General features: G+C 41.6%; 2 protein-coding genes across 2 annotated transcripts in view; both read right to left on the reverse strand.

Annotated features, from left to right (window-relative positions):
- LOC113163140 (rho GTPase-activating protein 21) overlaps window positions 1-15,062 on the reverse strand; it is an 89,448-nt gene extending 74,386 nt beyond the window's left edge. Inside the window, exons 1-2 of the mRNA XM_026361501.2 lie at window positions 14,712-15,062; window positions 13,630-13,869 (exon numbers count right to left, since the gene is read on the reverse strand). Of these exons, the coding sequence (XP_026217286.1) occupies window positions 13,630-13,707 (78 nt within the window). The 5' untranslated portion in view covers window positions 13,708-13,869; window positions 14,712-15,062. The remainder of the gene's footprint in view (window positions 1-13,629; window positions 13,870-14,711) is intronic.
- A 3,655-nt stretch (window positions 15,063-18,717) lies between these two features.
- prtfdc1a (phosphoribosyl transferase domain containing 1a) lies at window positions 18,718-25,660 on the reverse strand. Its single transcript, XM_026364284.1, has 10 exons — window positions 25,575-25,660; window positions 25,279-25,311; window positions 24,648-24,754; window positions 24,384-24,567; window positions 23,452-23,517; window positions 21,919-21,936; window positions 21,501-21,583; window positions 21,072-21,118; window positions 20,539-20,615; window positions 18,718-19,138 (listed from the first exon to the last, which is right to left on the reverse strand). The coding sequence occupies exons 2-10, from the start codon at window positions 25,309-25,311 to the stop codon at window positions 19,091-19,093; spliced, it is 663 nt and encodes a 220-aa protein (XP_026220069.1). The 5' UTR covers window positions 25,575-25,660; the 3' UTR covers window positions 18,718-19,090.
- Window positions 25,661-25,718: the final 58 nt, after the last annotated feature.

Here is a 25,718-nt window from a genome sequence, read left to right on the forward strand (position 1 = left end):
TGCCCCTTCTCTCTGCCTAAATGCACCTTACAGCATATTTAAGACCACCATCTTTTGTCTTATTTCTCTTTTAACGTCTTCCTTTCAGACACCATCTTCCTTTTGTCTGCCTCTATCAGGCGGTTTTCTAATGATCTTTGGGCCCCAAATAACAGAGAGGGAGTGTCCACTACATTCTCCATCACCACAGTAAACACTCAGTCAACTAGTGAGCCATTCTCTCTGGCATGCACACACAGGCCCCTTTAAAAAAATTAAAGCAAAGGAAAACAGTGAAGGAGAAACAGATGATTGGTTTGTGTTATCAAGACAAACAGTTTGGCCAATTTAGCACCATCACCTCTCCTTCGACACCATCAGATTGGTTTCGGTGTTCATTCGTACAGCTTATCTCTTGTCAAAAGACCATAGGTGTGGAAGTGCTCTGCATGCTAATGAACAGTGGCCTCATCAGCATCAGAACAAAGGAACGTGCGCACACAGATTGATACAGGACAGAGGGCTTCATTATCACAGCCTGTATTGCTGTACAGCCTTGTACTGCCTGCCCAATCATGTGCTCTGGCACATAGCAGACAGCCAATTAACGCCTCTTTTACTGGGATGCCTTGGGGCTGTGTGAGAGAACAGGAAAATATGCCGGGCACACCATTTTATGGAAGAGCTTTAAGGGCACAAGAAGGACGTGATGGTGACAGAGAATCAGAAGTCAGATTTGATATGACAGCAGCATTAGGGTATAGAGAGGGTGACCGACACGCCAGTGATCTATGGATTCTCTGTCAGGTCTCTGCAGAGGATTATTCACACACACCCTCCTCTCCTCTCCTTTCCACCCTCTGACTGTCTTGCATGATGTAACTGCTCTTCATAGGTTGCTCGAGTTTAGACGCACCGTTCTCCACAGGGGGGTTCTGGCATTCAAAAAACAACAAAACAAACATACAAAAAAAAAAAGAAAGTCTGCATAGCCGCCCTCTTACGGAGGGCTGGTGATATTTACAACCTCTCCTCGATGGGGAGAGGAGGGAGGCGTAAAAGAGCCAATGTGTAAAGACTTATAGATGAAAACAAAACAACACCTTCATCACACAAACTCGCACACTCTGACGCACACACGTGCATGCACAGAAAGCTCCACCCACTAGCAAGGCTCCTCCCAGTCATGTCTGCATTGCACCAAAGAGAGCTGCATCTTTTCCAGTCTGTTTTTCATCATCCAGGCCAAGGAGACTCAGCAGCATCCAGCTACTTCTTATTCACATCCTCTGCTGTCTGCCCTCCACTTTCACTTTCTGTGGCACAGTAGAAATAGCCCACTACAGGGGGGGAAGGGAGGGTTTATGGGCCTAACCATGATTACAGTCAAGGATAAGGCGTTTCTTGTTTTTTTGTTTTCTTTTTTGTTCGGCCAAGCCTCTGTAGATGCTGCCATTTCATTTATAGAAAATCCTCAGCACTGCAGCACTGTGCAAACATGTCATATGTATTATTATTATCATTATTATGCATGTGGGTGAATCGGTGGGGAGGGGTTACTCTGACAGTCTAAGATGAATCAGCATTCTGTTCACGTCACCTTTCACTACAAACTGCTGAGGACAACACTACAGCTCAAATTAACAACCAGAGGCAAACAGTCTCCGCATCTGCAGCTGCGTGGAGTGACAATGACAGAGCCAACAGTAGCCACAGGAGGGACAGCTTGCATTTCTTGGTGCTAGTGTATCAAATATGACCTACATTGTGTAGGCGAGTAAAAGCTACAAGCTGATTCATCAAAGCTGCTTTTGACAATATCATCATTCTTGAGACTGTCATGTTCTTTATCTAATCTAATCAAATTCTGTCTGCAGATCAATTAATGTGTCTATCTCGATTAACTTGTTTACATGCTCTTTATGTTCAGGTACTATAAATCATGGTAGAGTATGTTTGCTAGACCTAAACACATGCCTCCGATGTGGGCCAAGTGCCATTTGTAACAGGATCCTCTCAAAACGCTTAGAAAGTGAAAGTCAGAGGTTCAAGGATCTCAAGATAATCCATGTGACAGACTCAAACCTGCCCCATGTGTAAACATTAACCTGTCTCAGCGGGAGGTATTACTTCATGATTTAATGCCTCAGTACATCCTAATTCACTGACACAACACACATTTAACACTTTTTATTCCTCCTGAATCTTTTTCCTCTGGCTTTGGTTTAAATCTAGAGTCGGACCACATTAAGTTTTTCGACGTAAAATCCCTCTCAAAAGTGAATAGAGCAAAAAAAGGCACAGCAGTGTATGATGTGTCGTTACCTCCTTTCTCACACAAAATCAGTGTCTATTACAAGGCCCGCTTCTACTAGAAAGCACCTGGTACTTTCACGAAACCTCCCCAGGGTAAAAGTCCCTTTGAGGGATTTGCATTTCACCAGGAGTGCCAACACCCTGTGAAGACTGAGCAAATTTACCCTCTGACGTACAAAAACACAAAAGTCGGTCACTTTTACCACGTGCAATGTTTTTAAAAATGCTGGGTGTGTATGAGTCAGCGACCTACATGGCCTACCCTGATAGTTTATGCTGGATACTGGATTCTCCAGTCAAAATACAAGTTCCCAGTCCCTCTGAAAAGTTCCTGCAGTGGAAATGAGCTCTAAGATCTGCTGACAGGGCCAAAAATGTAAATAGAATAATTTTAAAACAGGGAAAGGTGACGAATCACAACTCAGAAGTTGAATGTACTGTTCAAGAGAAGTAAAACAGCAGTTGCAGAATATGTGGTTTAAACTTTTCAGCAGAACAATCAGACCAATTCTAGCCAAATGATAAAGAGCAGCAAAAATGACCTTAAATATTTCTGTGGACAGGTAAATCAATCAAAACTACATTAAGTTCTCAAATGCTAATTGATTTTATGCCTGTGAGTATAAGGAATATGAGAAGAAGATGGGCATGATAGTTTTCACTGACATGCTGAAACTGTCATGAGTTCCTCCTGCATCTGGACAATAAAATAATTCACTGAGAGAAGTATGTGCCACATAAAGAAAAGACTGATTAGATTTCTGGTGACTGTTTAAAACTGATGTGGAAGTTTTATGACTCTCCTTCCCTTCCTTCTTCCCGCCTCACTCACTGCCCCTCAGCAGCTTTCATATGCTAATGGTTGGGCAATTGTGCAGGCCAACAGCATGGAATTCCTTTCCACAAAAGAGAAATGGAGATGGAAGGAGAGAGGACAGAAAGGGACAGACTGACATGGAGAAAGAGGGAGAGATCAGACAAAAGCAGACTCCTACACATCAGAGGCAAAGAGGAGTTTATTAAAAGAAGACAAAAATCTTGGGGGATTTGCAACTAACAAATATTTTGATATTTTTGATCATTTATTAATCACTCAGTTTAGAAAATGTCAGACAATAGAGGGGGACATCACAACAATCCCATGTATTAAATGTATTAAAAAGTTGTCTTTTGTTCTAACCTGCAGTTCTACAATATATTAATTTAGTTCATTGAATATATTTGGTTTTGTGCCTCTTTGTGATTGAACGAAATGTTTGAAGGTGTTATCTTGGGCTCCAGGAAGCCGTTTAGATTTAGATAGATAAAGTTTACATTTTATTATTTTCATTATTTAAACAGAATTAATGAATTAACCAGCAGTAGTTATTACATTATTGCCATTTCTGACTTGCTTTCTAATTGTCTGTTGGTCCAATTTGAATGGCATATGGGAAGTCCTGCCTGCTGTGTTGGGTGTGGTCCATCACCACTGATATGTCAGTGGATGTGGCTCCCACACACACACACACACACACTCAGAGCCAGAGCTATCCAAACAAAGAGAAAGGACATACACATCACTGTTACATCCAGCCTGCCACCTCAGCCAGCCCCTCAGAGACAGTGAGCAGGTGGGCCAATTAGCCTCCCTAGGGTCCCCCCACCCAGATGCAAGCAAAGCCCTGTATAATTGGTTTCCTCATCTATGAATTATTAATCTTTGTTGCCCTTTGAGGTTTGTGACAGAGTGGGGTTGTGACAGTGCGCCCTCTGACACTCAGACTGTCCTGTTTAACCCCCCCCCCCAGTACCATGTAAAATATACTCTTCAGAATAAAGTGGGATAGACTCAACAACCAGAGTAGAGCTGGTGTTATCTACAACTGCCTTTGGAACATCATCTACAATGGGCTGTTTGAATTGATGTAGTTTGTTTATGCTACCCTTCTGTCTTATCTCTTACATCCAACATTCAATGATTTCTGCCAACACTGTCAGGCGGGAAATAATGCAGGTAGGTATAATTTTGAAGTAACATAAGCACAGGAAGTTTCTGAATTTGTTAGATGAGAGTTTACCTACACCTTTTAATAGAGCTGTCAGCTCGTAGTTATTGGTGGTGTTGTTGATTCCCTGGTTCCTCTTTCTGTCTCACACCAGGTGTTAGCCTGTAATATTTCACGAGGACACGGTGCTGTGCCATTGGCGCACAAAGGCCGTTTCAGCGCCTCGGACAGCCAAGGCTCTCTGGAAACAGAGGGCTATCAGTTCGACTTGGGATGCAAACAATTTTCAGGACAGCTAAAATTAAATTAGGGTAAGGGGCAGGCCAGGGAGCAGCACTGCTGCTCTGCTGGACACGGCTAGACTTCTTTACCTCCGCAACATAAAGCATTCCTTGGCAAAATGAAAAACAGGGAGGGAGAAAAATGCGTGACACAATGAGCTGTCTGTGTGAGTTTCAGTAAAAAAGACAAAAAGGCATGTCAGAGATATGAGTTAGTAAGGGTGCCAAGTTCTGTGCATGTTGAGATAAATGGATTCATACAAGATAGCGCCACAAAGAGCACTGTATGAAGAGAGAATGTCCATATTCATATGCTGAGATGCATACGCAAATACGTCATTCTCCGTCTTTGACTTTGCACTCTTGTTACTTAACAACCTATCCCAATAAAAGTATCGAGCTTCCATTTTATCAACCATCCTTGATTTACGTATGAAACTACATTTGATATGGATGGACATTTTTCAGATGCAGTTACATTTATTTTCAAACTGTTTTCTTACACATTCAATGCCAATAGCTCAGTAACTGTAAGAAAACTCTGTGAGGAAGTTTATTAGTATTGGTCAAGAGGCCGAGTTCTGAGTCCAAAACTCACTTGTTATACAACTTGATAAGACTTGTTTCTAAAATCAAGTTTAGTGTCGAGCCAACCTGAGGCTGTGTGAGCAGGACCAGGGACACTGAGAGGTCAGCATGCCAAGCACACCACAGACTCCAGTTCCACACTGCACAACTGAATGAATGCCAACTATTAATACCCGGGATTTCAGAGATGCCTTTCGTGGAGAAATCTGGGGAGCAACAGGGGACAGTGTGGAAGGCCAGTTCACACAAAAAAGGGTGAGGAGAGGTGCATGAAAATTTGCAGTGCCCCCTGAAATGGCACTAGTATGTTTGCTTTAAATAGTACTATAACTGCTACAGTATATAAGATGCAGGGTGCTTGGTGTATGGAGAGGCCAATGGGGCATTATGGTTATAAATATAATAATAATAATAATTCACTTCCGTTAGTAAAATGCTAAAAAAAATAAAGATGAAACTGACCTGATTGTTCCAGGCACAGTACAGGTTGCAGATGAGACCCCAGTTGTTGTTAATCATACAATCAAGAACTCTGAAATTAGCCATTATTAGTTTCTTGAAGAAATGCAAGCAGCCCAGACACCTGCCCCTCAGCTGTGTGTACCAAACCCACTGTGCCCAGCGGCATCCTGCTAGCTGTGGCGTTCTTCAGTGCCACCTTAACAGAGACGAGGCTGCAAGGAGGAGAGAGGGGAATTATCAGAAGGCAAGGGTGCATCTCTGTGCCCATCTGCAAACCCAGCAGGAGTCCTGTCAGCTGTGGCCATAGCCCCTGCACGCTTCATTAACAATATGTTAATGATTCGTGCTGCACAAAATCTCTGGGGAACATCTCAGATAAAGCATTCAATCCTGTGAGAGGGGAGCTGCAGAAAAGAGTTATCAGCAGTCCGGTACAAAAAAGTCCACTTGGGTATCGACATGCAGGAGAGGCATCTCCATGGTTACGCAGTAAAATGCAGGCTTGCTAGTGGAGAAGAAATCTGAAAGACAATGGAGCATAGAGCACCTAATCCTTTCATCTGCTTCTGCATTTTGGGACGCATCCCTCTTTTTGGTTCTCTCTGTTTCTTGCTGCGATGTTGTCTCGTCCAAGCAGGCTGTGCCTCCCTGTGCTCGTCTCCGCGGCGGTACCAGGCAGAGGCAGCGTGAGAATCAGAGAGCTCACTCTAAATCAACACGCATCAGGCCGCAATGCAGGACCGAAAAGGAGAGAGAACAAGCTTCTTCTACTCTTTCTAATGCTGTAGGACACCGTTTAGAAAGAGCCGATGTCTTTGTCACTGATTTGATGCGCATCTTTTTCGCTGTCTCAAATTAAAGTTATAAAACAACTACAGCCTCAAGAAGTTTCAAGTGGTCTATATGAGCCTGTAAAATCCGATGATGTATCGGATCTCTGCCTCAGACCCAGCTGATGCTGCACTTTTCGACAATGCAGGACGTTTTGCAGCACAAGTTATTTATTTCATTACACTGCAAAAAAGCTAGACTCTACTTTGCAGGAGGACAACTCATGACAAAAAGCAAGAAGAGTGCCGCAGCCCCCACCGCTACAGAGCGAAAATCCCACATCACAAACCGGCGCCCTTAAGTAAATGAACGTCCTGTTAAAGATTTCCTCTCACTGTGGGATGTCAGCATTTGGGGAGAGGAAAATATGCCGGAAATGCACAAAGAGAGAATTAGGACAGTACTGGATGCCAGTAAATAGCTGTCTGGGACTGTTTATGTTCCTTCCACCCTTTGATGCCGTGTGACGTCCAGATGGTTGTGATTGTGACATTAGCTGTCTGAGCTCACGTCGGATGAAAAATGCTTTAAGCAATTAGCATTAAGGAGTAGCCTGAGGTGGGGGTTTAAGATATTCATAAACTTGTGATAACACCTTCTATACTGCGTGTCACTCCAGCCTAGGTTGTTTTCTGTCTTACTGAGCTCAAGTAAGGGCGTCTATAAAACAACAAACCAGGTATAGTAATTAAACAAGTGCTGAAACATGTGGTCCTAAAATTTGAAACTATCTGTTTTTCGGCTTTGAATTAAAAATGCTGAGACAGGCACCATGTACTGTATTTCTTTTCTATAATGGTGAAGACAACTTGAGTCATTGTGCAGACAAGACTCTGTGTTAGGTCAGGAGGCTACATACATTGGTCAGAAAGGTCAGCCAAGTCCCACAGGCCACAGTGGTAATCATGTGCCCCACACTATCAACAGACCAGCTGGAGAGATAGTCACTGCTTTCCTCTTCTTGCCGCCCACAAGTCTTAAACCGTCCTCTATTATCAACACACCACATCTGTCCTTTTGTCGACAGTATTCACAAGAAAAAGTACTAGGGGTGTTAGGAATAAGCATGTCAGGGATGCTGTCAAGACCACCGAAGAAAGCCAAACCAAAATCCCTGCTTTGGTTTCTACATTCAACACATTCAAGAAAAAAAAAAAACATGTAAGACGTGACCACAACAAATTCTTAAGAGACCCAAGAATCTCAAATGTGACATCAGGCCAAACCACCAGCTGCCTCCAAAGTGACAGACGTTTAAGTGAAATGAAACACACCAAAGCTCCAGTTTCACCATCTTATTCTTAAACACAAAAACACACGACACATGCTTAAGGAGTCAAGGCGATTAATACAGACAAATTGAGTACTACAGTTTGTTTCAGATTTGTGATTTTAGCCATTTGGAAAAGAAAGACATCACCGTAGTCCAAATTATTTAATGTTTTAATAATTTCAAACAAAATTGTTGAATTAATGATAAACGAATGAATAGCGTGTACACAGTAACCACTGTGACTTGATTCAGCTACATGTGTACAAGCTGCCGCTACATAACTCCCCCTCCATCACAAGCCAGGAATAGACCAGTAAAGAGTAAAAGCACGAGCCCTACCCCCACAGGGAATCCAATATAATCCAATCAATCCTGAGTTATGGATCTCGTGGTGCTCTCTCACACACACACACACACACACACAGTCCTACCGTATTCAAAACAGAGAGCACATGTGTGTTTCATGGAGGTTATCTCATGTAAGGCAGAGACATATGACTCCATGAAAGTCATGTGGAGACCCAAAGCTTATTGAGATGGTTGACAGACATTAGGTTATTAAATTCAGTGACGAACACGGAGACTTATTACACATTTGAGTCTTTTCAACTGGAGTTTATTAAGTATGAAGATATTTAAACTGACAAAAGCTGCAAATCATCACATTCGAATAGCTGAAACCAGTTAATGCTCACTGTTGATGTAACCTGATTTCTTGATGGCTGTGATCAATTGTATTTTAATTTTTTAAACAAATATAACGGTTCATTTAATACTGGTTTCATCATTAGTAATCTGCCAGTTGGCACTGAGGGAAGCCACATGCTGAAATGTATTGGTTTTAGGAACAAAGCACTAAGTGCTATATATGTTTTTTCACTTTTTCACACTCTCGTCTCAACTTTTTCTCCTGTTAACTCTGAAAATAATCTTCATTCACATTTTTAAGACATTAAAAAATTATGTTGAAGAATCATTTGGACCAAATAACCATGAATTCATCCCCTTTTAACTGGCAGTGTGTTGGCCTGTAATGACAAGTGTCCAGTGGTTCTTTCTAGCAATAACTACCACACCACAATTAAGCGGTTGTGCACAATTAGAGTTTTATTTTCTGGCAGTTATTGAGATGTTCACTCTTGAACACAGTCAGTCACAGAGGACTAAATCTCCCAAAGCACAGCGTCTTTGCCATTCAGCAGCTTCTCTGCCATGCATTCATGAAATCATTCCTTCATCGAGGTACCCTTGTTCATTTCCACTGCTGACACTGACAGGAAATAATATGGGCTCCTGCCAAGACCTCAAAGCCCACACCAACGCTGCGGGTAAAGATATGTCCTGATAACACCCTGTTACATAACAGTCAATTAAAAACAAATACTGCTGTTGCACACATGATCGTATGCAGTTTTACATAGAGAATAAAATGGTGTGTGTGTCTCCAGGAGGACGAGACCAACTTCCCTACAGGCTGATGAATGCGTCTGTTTTCACTGTCATCTGAAATGTACAGTGGCTTCATAAAGTCTTCAGACCTCTTTACTTATTATACATCAAGTATCATCACATTTTGTAAATGTGAGAGGTCAGATTTTGTTGTTAATAAATATGTTAATATTTCTAACAACTTTATCATTTATCATTATCTGTTACTGAAAGGGCCATTTATTAAATGTACAGCCCAAACTAAACTTTGCAAAAGTGAAGCAGGCTGAGGAACCTCTGAGGCCACTTCCTGTCCTTTCTGTGGTGTATCTTCTACGTGGCCTCAGATGATATAGTCTTTATCTACACAGTGAATTACATAATCTGTGGCTTATAAACCCTTTAGGGTTTAAAATGTGACAGGAAGGGGGAGGAGTGTGAATACCACCTTAGAAAATAGGATATGCAGATAAACCCTGTAAACACTTCACAGACACTCACACACACACACACACACACACACACACACACACACACACACACACACACACACACACACACGACTGCTGTCATGACTTGGAGCCAAAGGCAAAGCCAGAGAAGGGGCAAGTATTGACGGACTTGCCTTGGGCATCTGTAATGGATAGTGTCTCAGCCTCACTGAGCATTAGACTGGTTTTGTTCTGCCTGTCTGCCTGCATCTGCAACCCTTCCCCCCTGCAAACTCCTACCTCTCACCATCTTCTTTCTGCCCTCCCTTTATTTTACGGGTGGATGATGGCACCCAGGCAGAGGAGGTGGTGACACCGAGCCAATTGGCAGAAGAAAGAACAAAAAAAGATAAGAGAAAGAACATTTTTCCCAGTAGTTAAACTGCATGATCACTTCCTGCCTCAAACTATGCATCCATGCATAGTGGCCCCAGACTGAGGGATGTTATGCAGAGGAGCCATGCCGAGTATGAACGTCATGGCGCCACAAAAGGAAAAGATAAGAGTGCTACCCAGCACACATATGCACACATATTTTTGGTTAACCTTGAGTTCGGAGCAGCATGGGAACTCATTTCCTTTTTTGTCTCTACCAAGACAGAAATAGCGACAATAACTGGAAGTTTGATTCCAATAAAGGACGTCAAAAAAACACTCCAGTTTCAGTTTGACGGTCAAACGATTAACTGTAAGCCAGAACTGTTTTAATAAACCAGGGAACCCTTTAGAAAGCGCTCTCTCATGGACACCTTCTCCCTGCGAGTGCATGTGCTAAGACAGAAGCCAGGTCAGGTTCAGGTCACTGTCTCCTTTGCTCAATATGAAAGAGCCCTGATGCGCTGCACGGGACACATTTGCTTTTCAAATGTATGCAAATGGAAACAGTTGTCACTCCTCTGATTGATGACGTGTCATTGCTCTAAACACAGATAAATGCACAGCTCCTACCCTTTAACAGACACCGTAATTAGTTTTGTAAAGATTTTTTTTTGTGATAGTAACTAAAATAGGCCATTAGACCTGCAAGATCATGATGAGCTTTTGTTAGGACACTGAAAATAGGAGTCGTCTTTTGACATCTGGGTCCAGCCTAGTATCTGAAAACACTATCGACACCGTCACTGAGGTTTACTTGATTCCACAGATTAAAACGAGCTGTCACATGGCACATACTGACTGCTACTGCACTCATCTACAATGATACTCTCCTGACCAGTGTTTACGAATTCACAGCCTGTAACAGCGTTCAGGAGAAAACGGGGAGCTATTCTAGTACAGTGATTCCTTTTTTCCCCTTCTGACACACAGGATTCATTTTTCCATGGGTTAAATATAGCATCGTTAAAAACACGCGAGAATAGAGGACGAGTGAAAGACAAGCATGTGTACAGGGGATGGAAAAAAAGAGCAGGGGTTTCAAGTCGGGAGGGGCTATGTGTAGAGCAAAACAGAGAACATCACCAGCACCACCAGATATACACCCCCATTGGTCTCGTGCTCCCCAGTATGAATGAGAAAAATGATCAATAAATGCTGCAGAGTATCGGCATTGTGTTTTGTTTGTTTTTTTTGTTTGTTTCTTGAGTGCTATCCACTAGTTCTCTTATCTATATGGTTTAGTAACACAAATTTGATTTACAGGTTGTGGGGAAGGACTGACTCCCATTCAGAGCTGACACTACCAATTATTTTCTTCATTGCTTTTTTTAATTGTTACAATTTAAACATTTAAAACATTTAATGTTTGGCACAACCTTCCAATTTTACTGCAAATTCAACTTACACTCCGTACTGTCCCCGAACACCTCACACCATTCTGCATTTCTGTGTTATTTCCTTAACATAAAACCCACAGGCAAAGGTAAATGTTAAGGTTATTCTTATTAAGACTAATTGGTAATTCAAATATTACAGTCCTAATTTCATCAACAAGAAAGCCACCTCTTTAAAATCAATCTTTTGTATCAATAGTCTTTCTCTAACATGAATGGAACTAAGGGTCTCAGGTGCTTCATAACTACCCTGTTAGTATCAGTGTAAGAGCAGGTCATCTGAGGTACAGTAGGGAACGTGAATGAGGCCAAGAGAGAAAGAGGCAGACGTTACACACGTGGGGTGTTTCCCTCTTAATGACTGGGGCAGCTGTGCCTAAATTACCCCAGCGTTGCTACCATCATTTTGGCGGTAGCAGGGTGGGGTGCATGTGTGTGCGTTGGGGGAGACACCCCTTACAATCTCCCTCATTAGCGAGCCAAGATGATGCAGGGGAGTGGGAGGAGGAGAGGGGAGCGTTTGTCCCGCCTGGGGTCTCAGCTCTCACTATACCCCAGGAGGGACAGCAGTTCACAAGCAGTGAAGCATGAAATCTGGATGAGATTTGTGTTTGTGTGTGTCTTGTAGGAGACTTCAGGTAGATATAAAAGACCAGCTTCACTTCTGTGTCATGCCCCAGGCTGCAAACAAAGAGGCTAAACACCAGCACTGACTCAAAGGTGACTCACATTTTCTGCAGTGATGTGGAGAAGTGTGGCAAAACTGTTCTTAGTCTGCAGGATATTAAAAAAAAATGATGGAATCTGATTTCACTTTTATCAGAATCATTTAGGTGATTCAGTATGAAAACATGCACCTGCAAATTCCTGTTTTTTAATCTCCTTCCCATCTGCACGTTCACACTTATCGCTGCTGTGATTATTTTGGAGTAGTAAAGCTGAAATGCTGTGAAAGATCTCATCTTGTGGGTTTAGCTGATACAAAGCTGACTAAAAAGTATCAAAATTGGAGCAGTTAGAAGTGCAGCTGATTTATTTTTCATGCTTCTGCTCAACAGATGGGAGTTTCTTAAGCTGCAGTGGTGAGGGAGAGTTAAGTGATGTTACGGGAAACATTTACTGGACCAGAGAAACGGATGTGAGGAAAAACGTAATGCAGCCAGAGTAAAGAAAAAAATTTTGTTTCATGACAACTCCTGTCAGATTTATAAAAAGACCATACAAGAAGCGTACAAAGAAAATGCTATGCTATTTCAAAACTGCCCAAACCACTTTAAACAACAACAAACAGGATCTGACGTCAAGTCAAATGTCACTAGCAGACACATGTGCTTACTTCAACAGATTTAGAAACACTATTGCTTTTAGGATGCTGCTTTACCCCATTCCCAAAGATTTATGTCGTCCATCCTCAGCTAGTTCTGACACAGTAAGAGGATTACAGCCACACACAGAGCACTGCTGCCATTTTCTAATGATAGATTAATCCAAAACATGCCACCGCTGCAACGCCGGTATGACATGCATCAAGACTGGCTGGACTGTGATGGTTATTATGATGATGTAACCACTGAAGCTAACGTGCAGAAGAGGAAAAGGATGAGCTCTACAATGTGCCATTTATCAGCGCTTGGCATGCAGACCCACAAAAGACCCAGTAAGATTAGCACTGCAAGTATAAAACTCCCTTTGTGCACTTAAACAGTTGTCCTGGTGGGGAAGAAAATGAACCCTATCACCCCGAACACTGGCAGATGTGATGTGTTGTGCGCTGCAACACTTAGCTCACACTCACTCTGTTTCTCTCTGAGTGCATGACACACTTTGTAACTTTTGCAGCCCATCACAAGTTTCCTGAAAGTGAGAGCACCTTTAAAGCGGAGCTGATGAAGCTACAGGCCCAAAGTAGTCTCATGGTTTACGCTTCACGTTTATCCAAATGACTAGTGAATGAACATGCAAGACATTCGCACACCAGTAAAGTCGTACAAAGTTGGCACCGGGTCAAAATAGATGTTTTATATGGCATCTGGCAAACATGCACAACATAACTCAAGATAATAATTACTTACTGCCATAATGCCATAATTTTTAACATGTCAACAAATAGTGAAAACGCCAAGTTAGAGCTCCACAAGCACATGAACAAGTGCTTTAAACTGACTACACAGTGAACCCCGGCAGCCTGCGGTCCAGATGCATCTCTTTTCAAAGTCTTACCTGGCAAGACGCAGTTATGGCTCTGTGTTTGCTCTCTTCATTGTCCTGTGGTGAATCACTCCAACGCGCTGCCATCATTTCATTTCAAACCACAGAGGAGGAAGAGGTCCTTTAGAGCCCACATTGAGGTGAGAAAGATGAAGCCAAACGTCAGCGAAAAAAAGAAATAAAGAAAAGTAAAAAGAATAATGATCCTAATCCACACCGTCCTTCTTCTTCATGCCCATCAGGGGTGGAAACCTGAACATACAGTAAATATGTCAGTCAAATAAAAAGGAAGGCAACAGAGAAAAGAAACACTTGTCCCATTAAGAGACAATCTGGTGGGCAAGGAGTTGTATCTTCAGTTTACTTTTACAGCAGTCTATTTGCAAAGAAGAACAAGCGACAAGAAGATACTCTGAAATCTACTAGAGCCCTTGAATGTCACATTAAACATCCTAAATTTAGGATGAGCCCAGCTATTCCATGAAAGCCTAACATCTCTACATGAAGGAGGCTACTCAGGTTATGTTCATTTAAAATCACAATTGTAGAGTACAGTGAGGTGAAAAATACTAAATAAATAAAAGAAAAAATACTGTATGCAGCAATATATAAGTGTTTCTTCTAAAATGAGATGTCAGCTCCAGCTACATGAAGGGAGAGTGTGAGTGGCTGCATGTGCGTAATGGCAGGTGGACAGGCAAGGTCGTGTGTTGTCTTATTGTATCCCTTGGTGGAAAAAAAATAAATAAATCAGGTGCACACATGGGTAAAACCGATACATGCATGTCAAATAAAAGCTGCACTGATGTGTGTATGTGTGGAGGAAAGTGCACAACAAGACATTAAGGACTGCAGTGTAAAAGCGCCACACCAGCCATCATGAATTAAGCCATATGCTAAATATAAACAGCAGGGATGGGGTATTACATGCTCTCTCTCTCTTACGACAGGACACACATACAGCAAAACGGGTCGTTTTCTTTATTTCTAAGGAATAAACCCCCCCCCCTCGCTGTGGACTAATGCCCAGCAAAGCAAGCGGACGACAGGTTGTTGCTGTGGCTGTAAATTGTGCACAACACCCAAGAACCTACCTGTTACAAATTCAGAAAACTACGGGAGAGGAGGCAACAAACCCGCCGTCCATGTTAGTTGTGTGGAGGGTAAAGTGTCGGCTGGAAGAGATGGGTTTTAAAAAAGAAAAAAAAAAGAAAAAGGGGCTGTCAAGAGATTACAGAGCGGGATGTTCAGCCGCACTGACCGACCGCCCGAGCCTGCTACCTGTTAGGAAGAACACTCCGGAAAAAACGTGGAAAACGCCCTTTAGTGTGCATTTCTTCGCCAGGGAGACTCCGTGAAGATGAAATCCCCGATGTTCATTCATTTCGATTCATTTCCGAGCTTCAATTCAACGCTTCGTCGGTCAAAAGAGAAACAACAACAAAAAAAAAAAAAAAAAAAGCAGCGTGTACTCCTGTTGGCGGCGCGAGAATCCCGACGTACGCGGACGAAGCTGCGGACGCGGCGGAGGCCACGCCCCCCCCCCCGCTTCCCACCGCCCGGCCCCCTTGGAATGCGTCGCCCAATCAGAAGGCCAGTTTAAATTTGGAATTTTGAAGCGGGCCAATTGGAGACGTTGTTACATAATAATTTTAATAAGGAGTGGAAGCTGGTCCATTCTGGTCCAGGCTGAAAATCACCATGGTAATATATATATATATATATATATATATATATATATATATATATATATATATATATATATATATATATGTAACGATACTTAATTTAGCTGCAGTTACTTTATATAATACTCAATACTTTTTTTTAGAAAGTTGAGCATATGATAAAAAAAATGCTGTTTGCATTTTAGTACATCAATAATGATAGAATTATAGGAACCATTCTACACAGCAAATACTTTTACTGTTAAAAATGTATATTTTGCTGCTACTACTAACGTGTGTTAAGGATCCTCTTTTTTAGATGTACTGATATTTCTAGTTCAGTACTACACCACCTATGAATAGTTGATGGTATGTTTTCATGTAGTCAGTATTAATCAGTATAAGTTTAGATATTCATTGAAGCTACCGTTTAGAAAATTTCCTTGAAATACTTTAATTTTTCACTACAGCAGTTAAAAACCGCATGTCTCCAAAAATGCACCCGGGAGACACCAGCAACGTTTTTGCTGGTGTAAAGTGGTCGAGTGCAACTCAGTAACACAATTATTACTTTATACTCTACCACTACTTTTCAAGGGGGGGGGGGGGGATTGCACTTTCTACTCCTGTACAGTGTTGTGTAATGAATGCATTTGCTTTTGATACTGATATGTAGCTTTTAATGTTTCATTTTCAGTACATGACTTATTCGTAAGGCAGCATTTCACTTTTATTTAAGTAACATTTCTGAATACCGCTTCTATTACTCTTCAAAATGATCAGTAGCCACAAAGTATCCATGCAGACACACATTTCACTAACACAAAAACTTTATTCCCACATTCTGCCTTTGAGCCATTCAGATCCTTAATGCACAGTTAGCACAGGGACATCATTGTAAACCAGGAGGAAAGGCCCACATGTGCTGAGCTCTCCAATTCCCTAACATTCAACTGGTGAAACATATTTGTCTGTCGATAATCAACTGTAACAGCAGTGTCTTTAACTTTTTTATGGGGACATGTAGAGTAAGGCAGCCACACGGGACTCCACAGAGGATGAGAAAAGGGCTGCACAGCTGATCTAGACAGAGACAAAGGCTGACAGTGTTCTGTTTGTAGACTACTCTAATAGCACAATAGAAGACAGGACAATAGGACTCCTTTGGCCCATACTGCGGCGAGGTTTCCCTGGTTTCGGAGGAGAGCTATTGTTTATAGAGCTGGTGCACCCTCATCCAGACAATAGCCAACTTAAACTGATGTGAGCTGGACTGTGCATTATGTGATGGCAAACATGACGTTCATATTCATTTAATACAATTTGTATATTAAACACATACAACACTATTAATACAGCAAGAGGACATTACTGATTTAATGGTGAACAAAGCTCACTGAAGTGTTTAGTTAATGTGTAGTCTGCTGTAATGACTATATACATACAGCTGGATGGTCTACTAGTTTCACATGCAGGTGTCTTGCAGTATTTTGTTGCCCACTTTCTCTTAATTTTGGAGTATTAAAACAAACTTTTAAAGCAAGCTGATTATATATTGACTGCTAATTCCTTAATAGTAAATGTGTAGCTGCAGAGCCAGAGTGACTCAATCATTCAGCAGAGGACAGATTACGAAGCGCTCTCATGGCAGCAAAATGTTTGGCGGGATTAGGACATCACATGAAGTTGAAAGCCCAGTGTTAGGATTAGGACAGGTGGAAATGACTCCGCGGCACAGCATGTGGAGTGCGTGAAACAGGTTTTCGGCACTTCTGTATACACAAACCTAATCAGGCAAGACCGCGTTCATCAAACAAAAGTTACACAATTAAATTAAACAATGATTTCTTTAAGCTACAGAGAATAAGGATCACACCTGGCTCCCGGGCCTATAAGTGGATCTGGTGCTGGGCTTGATGACAGGATGAAACCCAGCAACAGTCAATCTACGAAGACCTCTGGCCAGCCACTCCCTAATTGGAACACAATGAACACTGGAGAGGATGTTCTTTCTATTTCTGTACCAAGATGCGTCAGTGAAGCAGTATTTATTAAGTTCCAAACTGGGAATGAAGAGCAGAATCTTTTAATGTCTGGTAGTTAAACAGTCGTCAAAGAAATAGATTTTAAATCAAGGCCGATTATTCATCTTCAACTGCACAACTGTAGCAGAAACACACAACGACAGGCCACACAAACCCTGACACTGAGCATGCTCGTTAAACATTTGATTGGAACAAATGAGTTTTCCAAAGTCTCAACCTATTCATAATAAATGTGACAGCTACAGTCAGGACATGGCCTCCCAAAACTCTGGTCTATAACTCCTGGCTTTCTTTTAAATTTATCAGGTATGTATGAGTGGCGTTGTTCTTTTGTAAGTATGCATATGCAGTTGCTCCCCAATTTCTGCAATAAACATCTGTTGTGCTGGTGAAATCAAATACTGGTGAGTGTGTTTAACCACAGGCCTCATATGTCATATACATGGATGTGTGGCCAATGAAATGTACAATTCCCGTTTTGTTCCTTTTGTGCTGAGCACAGTTTACCTGTAGCCTACTTTCTGAGGTCGGCCCCATCCTGTGTTCCCTTGACAGAGCACTACAAAGCTGGAGGATGTGAAACCTGAAAGGCTTTTTGTCCCTTGTCGCTTTCACCAAACCCCGAATCAAGGTGAAAGACAATGTCCACTGGATTCCCAGGGCAGTGCAGGGGGCATTAGTGCTGGGATAAGTTATCCGCTACTGCCAAGTGCTGATGTCTTATGATAAGGACATGTGGGGTTGCAGCCGGAGGCACAATGGGAGTCTTTGTAGCTTCAAATGCACGGACAGCACACAATCAAAAATCTGTGCAATTTACTAAAGTTTTTTTCCTCTTGCTTATCTCATTCCTTTTCACCTTATGGGTCACAGGCAAGGGGAAAAAAACCTCACTGAATTTAGGGTTCATCTAAATTTCTTACAAAAGGTGCTGTTTGCCAGTACTGATGTGAAACCTGAGAGCATTTGGAAGCACAACATGGAAAGCGAGTGTTCCAAACCTCCCAGAACTCTTTTGTTTGCGATCACTCGTATTATCCTAGTAGCGGCTCATTTGCCAGGTCATTTAACTTGGAGAGGCCTTGTTGCTGGAGCTGAACCATTACCACTGGCTTGAAAACACGTTTGTAAAAAGCGAGGGTAAAAAACAAAAAAAAAACACACACACACACACACACAGTTAGTTTAACTTGATTTAAAATTACACAAAAACCTCTGGAATACCAGGATGATAAATCTGAATATGATCTTCGACTTAGCCTTTAGTCTCTGCAGACTTTCAAGTGGAGCAGTGAAGGGTATGACAGTTAAGTGGCACTTCAATCCAGAGTAAACGCAACAGACTCTAATTATTTCACCATCTTCTGGTCGAGATATGTATCCAGATGACAAATCATCTGAATGCTTTACAGTACTGCAAGAATGTAACTGTGTGTACATGCATGCTTGTTGCATGATGTGATGGCTGTTTGGGGTTTCAGGTGATTAAGAATCAAGTGTGCATAGCCGGCTGTGTGAAGTGAGACATGTTCTGGTCTGTCTGTTTGCATGTATAATTTTTTATTAAAAGACTTGTGATGACCTCGTTGAAAGTTAGGACTGCCTGCTTCAAAATGAAAAATATTCACTGTTCAGTTTAAAGCACTAAAAAAATTAAAAGGTGCATACAAATGTTTTTCTTCCCCTGAAAAGCACATCTCTAATTGACTGTTAGAGAAATGGGAAAAGAAAACAGTGCATAACTTGTGGTTTTACTTCGTCTCAGACCTTGTACTTCATCTTTCCCGTATTGCTGATGACACAGATATGCTGCAAGAAAAAGAGGTGGGAGAAAAGAAAAAAGATTGATTGTGTTATTTAATGTTAGATTGATAGTAGAGCATAGTTTTAATTCTCTCTGAAAAAGTTCACATCTGATTATGGCAAGATCACCCTGACCATATGGAAAATTCCTAAGTATGCAGTATAGAGTGCAATAAGATGAAGCCTGCAATAATTTCGAAGAAAGGATTTTAATCTACAGAAATATGACACGTTCATTAATCTAACTCCGGGCGTCTCTGGGGTTCAACTCATATTTCTTGTATATGATAAGGACAGATAGGAGGGGAAGCTTTAACTCTGCCTGATAATGAGATCGTAACCTCTACATTCCACAGGTCACTCTCCTTCAGACTTTCGTAATGCATACAACCCCCCTCTAACATGCACAATCATACAGTAGGGCTACAGTGCATGCAACACACACACACACACACACACACACACACACACACACACACACACACACACACACACATACACTCAAATGACTGCACAAACCCACACAAAGCGATGGGAGTAGGTCTGTGGTCAGTGTTTCAGTGAGTGACTCAGAGGTAAATTTGAAGCAACATCTTTGCAGATTAAAAAATGACAAAGTTCACGCAGCGTGAACGCACGCTAAACAATTTCAGACTGAGCAATCTGGCCGGGGATGCGACAAAGAAAAGAGGGGAAAGGTTGCACTCCTGACTCCAAGTTTAAAAAGGAAGTGAAGCAGTGAACAAAATGAACAACAAGGGTTTTTCATTTTCACTACTACTACTATTATCATGTTTAACCACACAAGCTCAAGCACTGTAAATGACATATAACACTCTGCCCTGACTGTAGCAAAAAATGAAACTATAATGCTCACCAAAGTCATTACAATGCACCCTAGGTGGCACGAGAATATGAATGGCTAAACCACATTTCTTTGCAATCCATCCTCTAGCTGTTGAAACATGTAACTCAAAAACACGTCTTTGAACATCCATTCAGTATATATCAGTCCAGTTTATTTTTATTTTTATTTTTATTCAGGTGATACTGTGTGGCCAGTAAAAGTAGAAAGCACTTATGAAGCTCTTGTTAGAAGTCAACCCAACACTAAGTACTACTTTAAGTGTTATGGGTACACACTATGCACGCTTTACACAAATTCTCCTCTACAAACACATACAGAAACCACCCACACAGATTCAACTGAGGCGAACTGCTTTGCCTCAATGTAAAACCTCCTCAGGTAGGGAGGATACCTGTTGAGTGAGTTGAGGTTTCAGGGCGAGGAGTGCAACTCTTTGATTTACTGTGTTTTCTCTCCCCTCCCGTCTCTTTCATCTCTTTCTCTTAGCTCTTCAAAAGGTCATGTGCTGTGTGCACGAGCGAGAAGACTGAGGACTTACATTCAGGTCACGGAAATATTCATTGTAGTCCAGGGCATAACCAACAACAAAGTGGTTGGGGATTTCAAATCCAACATCTATCAGGAGAAAGAGACATAAATATTAAAGAGGAAGTGTGTGTGAAGTTGAATGACTTAAATTAAGCCATACACAGAGACACATATAGATTTTTTTCTATAGGGTTAAGCTACCTGCAACCACTTTACTTCAAGAATATACAGTTTCTTTTAAGCAATGTTGAACCTGTAGTGTTCATACTGACAAAAGAATCAATGAAAATCAATGGATGAAGGTGCTTCACCTTGATCTTGATCAACCGTGACTTCTCAGTTGTTAGTGCTGCTTACAATTTTGCCACTATTATGTTTTTCATACTGTTTGAAAGCTTTGCATCAAAAATGTTAAGTGCATACTTGTTAAGAAACAAATTCAGCATTAAGGTAAACCAGAACATACATTATTAGATAACACCATCAATCACAGAAAAATGAAGAACAATAATCTCTATACATGGCAATAAATCCAGTCCTTACAGTCGGTCAGACTTTGAGCCATGTTCGGGACCCTCTTCACCAGCAGACTAAAAGACATAATATATAAAAGGTTAGTTTCCAAAATGAGAAGGGAAGTGTCTCTAGTATTTTAAATTGACATTATTCATAGTCTATTGTTATTTAATATAATAAACATCTTTGTAGCAAAAATACATCCTACTCCAAAGATGTAACACACTGATGCAGTTTGCAAACGCTTGGTGTTACACGTACAGTAAAAGAGGGAATAACTTTCAACATGAGCCGTGTGTGAGGAAAGATGTTTACAGTATCTCGTTTCTGTGAACTCGGGAGGACATAGGAACAGCCCACGGACATGAGATAGTGACCGTGGACAAGTGATATCTTCTAAAGTCCGTCACATTGTTGGCATTTCCCCTGAACACAGATGACTGAAAAGTGACTCACCCTGCGACCTTGACCATCTTGGGTTCAAAGGTCTCCACATGCTTCAAAAGGGCCTTCATGGTCTTTCCTGTGTCAACTATGGCCTTAGGGAAGGGAAGAGCAAAGGAATAGGGGGGCGATGAAGAGGGAGGGTCACGGGACATTAGAGAGCAGAATGCTTTAGAAGATGAAAAAAAAATGATGGTGCGACCTGCACATCACAGGATGACACTGTGCTACGATGTAACTATATACTGTATTAGCCCACTTGTTAAATATGTTTAACGCATTAAAGATGCATGCTGTCACCACTTACTACTGGATAATTAGTTTCATGTCTAGTCTTACTTTTCTATAAGCAGAGAAATCAATTCAAATCCAGAAACAAATCAAACGAGGCAGAAATCTGAGGGACGTGCTATTTGCACCTGATACTCACCTCAACAATGAGCACGCTCTTCGTCCCGTGAAAGAAGGAAAAACACAAACACACATCAGTAAAACATCGCCTTTGAATTTTAACACCATTCACGCAGAGTGAAAATAAAGGCTGTGTTGTTGTTTTTTGTGAAATTTACATCTCATAAAGATGGTCTCTATAGCAACAATGTTGGCAGTATCTTCAGTGCCTGAACAAAAACATACACACAACAAGTCCACTCCTTTTTTTTCCTCCACAGTAATGAACATCTGTGTCTACAGTGAGCAAAAGTCCCTTCGGAGAATCCGTGTGCTGCACACTTTCTGTGCTGCGGGGTTTCAAATAACTCCTTGTTCCCTTTGGCCGAGTCTGTGGAGCTCTTTGTGAGACCAGCAGAGAGTATCTATGGTTTGGGAAGAGTGATCACAGAGAATGCAGGCGCTTGGCCAATGTTCCCGGTCTACACCTGAACAGTGTTACGGAACAGAGGAAGTGGACGGGGACTTATAAAGAAACATGAAAACTCAAACATAACTCACCTGCCTTGCTGCACTTTGTTGGCAGATGTTTGAATCTGGATAGCATCATTGTTTGGGATTTTAAAGTTCTCCTAGGATCTCTGAACCAGGTGTTTGGTGTGATTACTGTGAACCAATTCTTCATCCTTACCGGCCAAAACCTTCCGCTGACTAAAATGATGGAGTAGCGTGAACGTGCTAATTAGAACTGAACACAACATACAGTTGCCGCCAAATGTACTGGAACGGCAGCTCATTTGTGTCTGCTGTAGACTGTAGGAGACATTTGGATTAGGATCAAAAGGGCTCTTGAACGTTCAGCATTTCTGTTTGAAGCTATTAGATACACACTAGACTTTTGGGGAGATGTGTGTATAACTGTGGTACTGGGCTGTGGTACACTTCTTTGTGTGCGAGGTGCCTGTCAGCCTTTCTGTTTGTGTTCCCTGTGACCTTTTTACCCCCGGTGAAATGCATCTTAGCAAACAGAGCATTCTGACAGCTCAGTTCAGAGAATTCAACATCATTCATTTTAGACAAAAAATGCGTGTGAGGCATATTTGAGCGCCCATTCAGCTGAGCAAGTGAAGTTTCTGTCATGAGGAGGGATAATTCCTCATGATGCGTCCTCTGCAGACCCAGTTCTCCCTGCCAGAGCTCACAGGGAAACAGCCAGTAAATCTGTTTTTGTTTGCCTGAAATGTCTGATTCACGGCCAGGGTGGTGAAGGGCAAACAGCTTGAACAAAGTGACACTCGCGAGATGTGCACAAAGACGCTGATTGTGAGGAAACAGCCAAGTATAGTTCTAGTTCAGGGGCATGTTTTGGGGGTATAGTAGTGTTGTAACAGTGTTACATGAAGTGTAACTGTATGTACTTTTAGATGAAAACTCAGATCAGGTGTTGGTGTTAACTGTTCACCTCCTGACAGTTTGACTTACAGCGCCCTCTCGAGGTCGAGGAAGTTTCTTCCAAAAATACTAAGAGACAACATTATGTCCAAAACTAAGTGGCAAAACTATTCATACACACCTTTCCACGCAGAAAAGACAGATCACTGCTTCCTATTATGTGCAGGTCCTCTGTTGATTGATCATTCTAGGGATGAGAAGACAAAGCTATAATAGACTGACATGAGGATGTTGTAAATGTTTTGTACTTCTTTTTTTTTTACTGTGCTGAGGCTTGAGGGAAAAGGAAAACTATGTAAAAATGAATGAATGTAAAAATGATCCGTAGTGTAAACAAAGCCAGACACAGTCTCTGTCCCTGTCTGAAGCAAAGCTTTGAAGAACAGCTGCTTTGAAGTTAGAGTCGGCCGGCTACACATGCACTTGGATAAGAGGAGCAGTGACATGGGCTAAATCCCAGCCTTGGGGGACAGGTCACATGACTCCTGACACTGTCCTGCAGTGTAGTAATAGCAACTATCACCAAAATGTATATGTAATTATGTTCCTTTTTTTTTTTGTGATGATTTTAAGTAATTTCTTCATGGGTTTTCTACTTCTACCATATTGTGTTTGCATGTTGATCTAGAGGCAAGAACAACATTGGCATAAATAAAGTTATATTTAATTAAACTGAATTTACTGTATTGGGATAACTAACTTCCCTGTTGTCCACATTGACCATTCAACCTTGTTGCTACTAAAACAATCAGTGGTCCTGTTCAAATGTGCGCCCTCCTCACAAAACGTGAACGACAGTGGCATCTGGTGGACGAGACAAATGTCTGCTGACTCCCTCGGTTAGACAAGTGATGTTAAAAATGGAAAAGTATATTTGCAGGGCTGCAGCTATGGATTTTTTTTTAAAATTCACAAATGAGAAAAAGAAGAAGAGAATTCTGACACTTGCAAAGCTGTAAACAGGAAATAATGTAGAGAGTGAGAGAGAGTGCAGGGTTGAATTGCAGGAAACATTGATTTGAATAGTGTTTGGACACCGTGCCGTTCACCAACCAGGTAACTCTTCAGACGGATGAACTCCACCCGGGTTTCCAGGTATTTGTTTGAGTTGCGACCGAGCACTTTAATGAACTCCACCAGATCTGCGCAGAACTTGTAGCCACCCTTCAGGACACACAGCACCATAATGTTCTTGTCCCCGAAGTCATCCATGATGTAATGGGCCAGGCGCTCTATCCTGCAGTCCCAATTACATCATTACTTTCCATTAATATTAACAAGCTAGAATGTGTTGTGTGTGTTTGTGTGTACCTCTACCTGTTCATGATGACTCCATGTGGAATGTAAACACACTCTATGTCTTTGTGGTAGTGTTCAGGGTACGTGAACAGGTCCAGACTGTGACCTGGCCAGTCATCTTTGATCTAGAACAGACAAGGTACTGTTTTTAACTACCAAGTCATGCAGGACCAGAATGCTGGGTGGCTTTTTTAAAGGGCTAAGACAAAAATAAATTGTCAATTTCAACTATTTTCAAAAATGCTGTTGAATGTTGATTTAAGCAGCTAAATGCATCGGTGGAGGACTCAATCAGCCTGAAACTGTTTACAGTTTAACAACAAATAATGTGGGGGATGAACACACTGTTCAGTTGCCCTAAGCAGGAACTATTATCAAAGCCGTTACCGGCTGCAGCTTAATTATGTTTTTCTGGATAAAAACAGAATAAACAAAAACATTAAAAAAAAAAAAAAAAGGGCTTAATGTGAAATTAATCCAGTCATAACTTCAAGGAATTAATTAAGATAACAGCAAGCACATTATCCTCTTACAACAGACGCTACAGCTGAGCAAATGACTACCAACAACATCCGTTCTCTGCTGGTGCTGGACAATAAAAATCCTCTGAATTCAGCAACAGATATTTCGACTGCATGTTAAAACATACCACGATGCCTCTTTTCATCCCTGCGTTGTCCATCTGTAGAAGTGTTGACAGGGTGACAACAGTTTTCAGTGAGGTAAAGGTCCAGGACACAGGATTCAGTGCAAATTCACAAAAATAGATTACGGAACACAAATGAGACTAAATCTGAAAGGTTCAGAAACATAAAGAGTAACTAGATGGATATTCACTAGGGAGGTTTATCCCTTGTTACAATTGTGCCCTTTCTTTTCATTCTCCATATACAGCAGCAACTTTCTTTTATTAACATTTGTTAACATTCTTTAAGCATCACTTACCGCTTTGCTGCCTTATTTTCAGGAAACAAAGAGGAAAAGAAAATACACTCACAAAGAAAGACTCAAACGATAGCCAGTGACGACCTCGCCAGACGCCACATGGACTGTGGGATCATGCTCCAGTCATTTGCGTAAAAAGGACAG

Source organism: Anabas testudineus, chromosome 2, assembly GCF_900324465.2.
Source record: "Anabas testudineus chromosome 2, fAnaTes1.2, whole genome shotgun sequence".
NCBI lineage: Eukaryota > Metazoa > Chordata > Actinopteri > Anabantiformes > Anabantidae > Anabas > Anabas testudineus.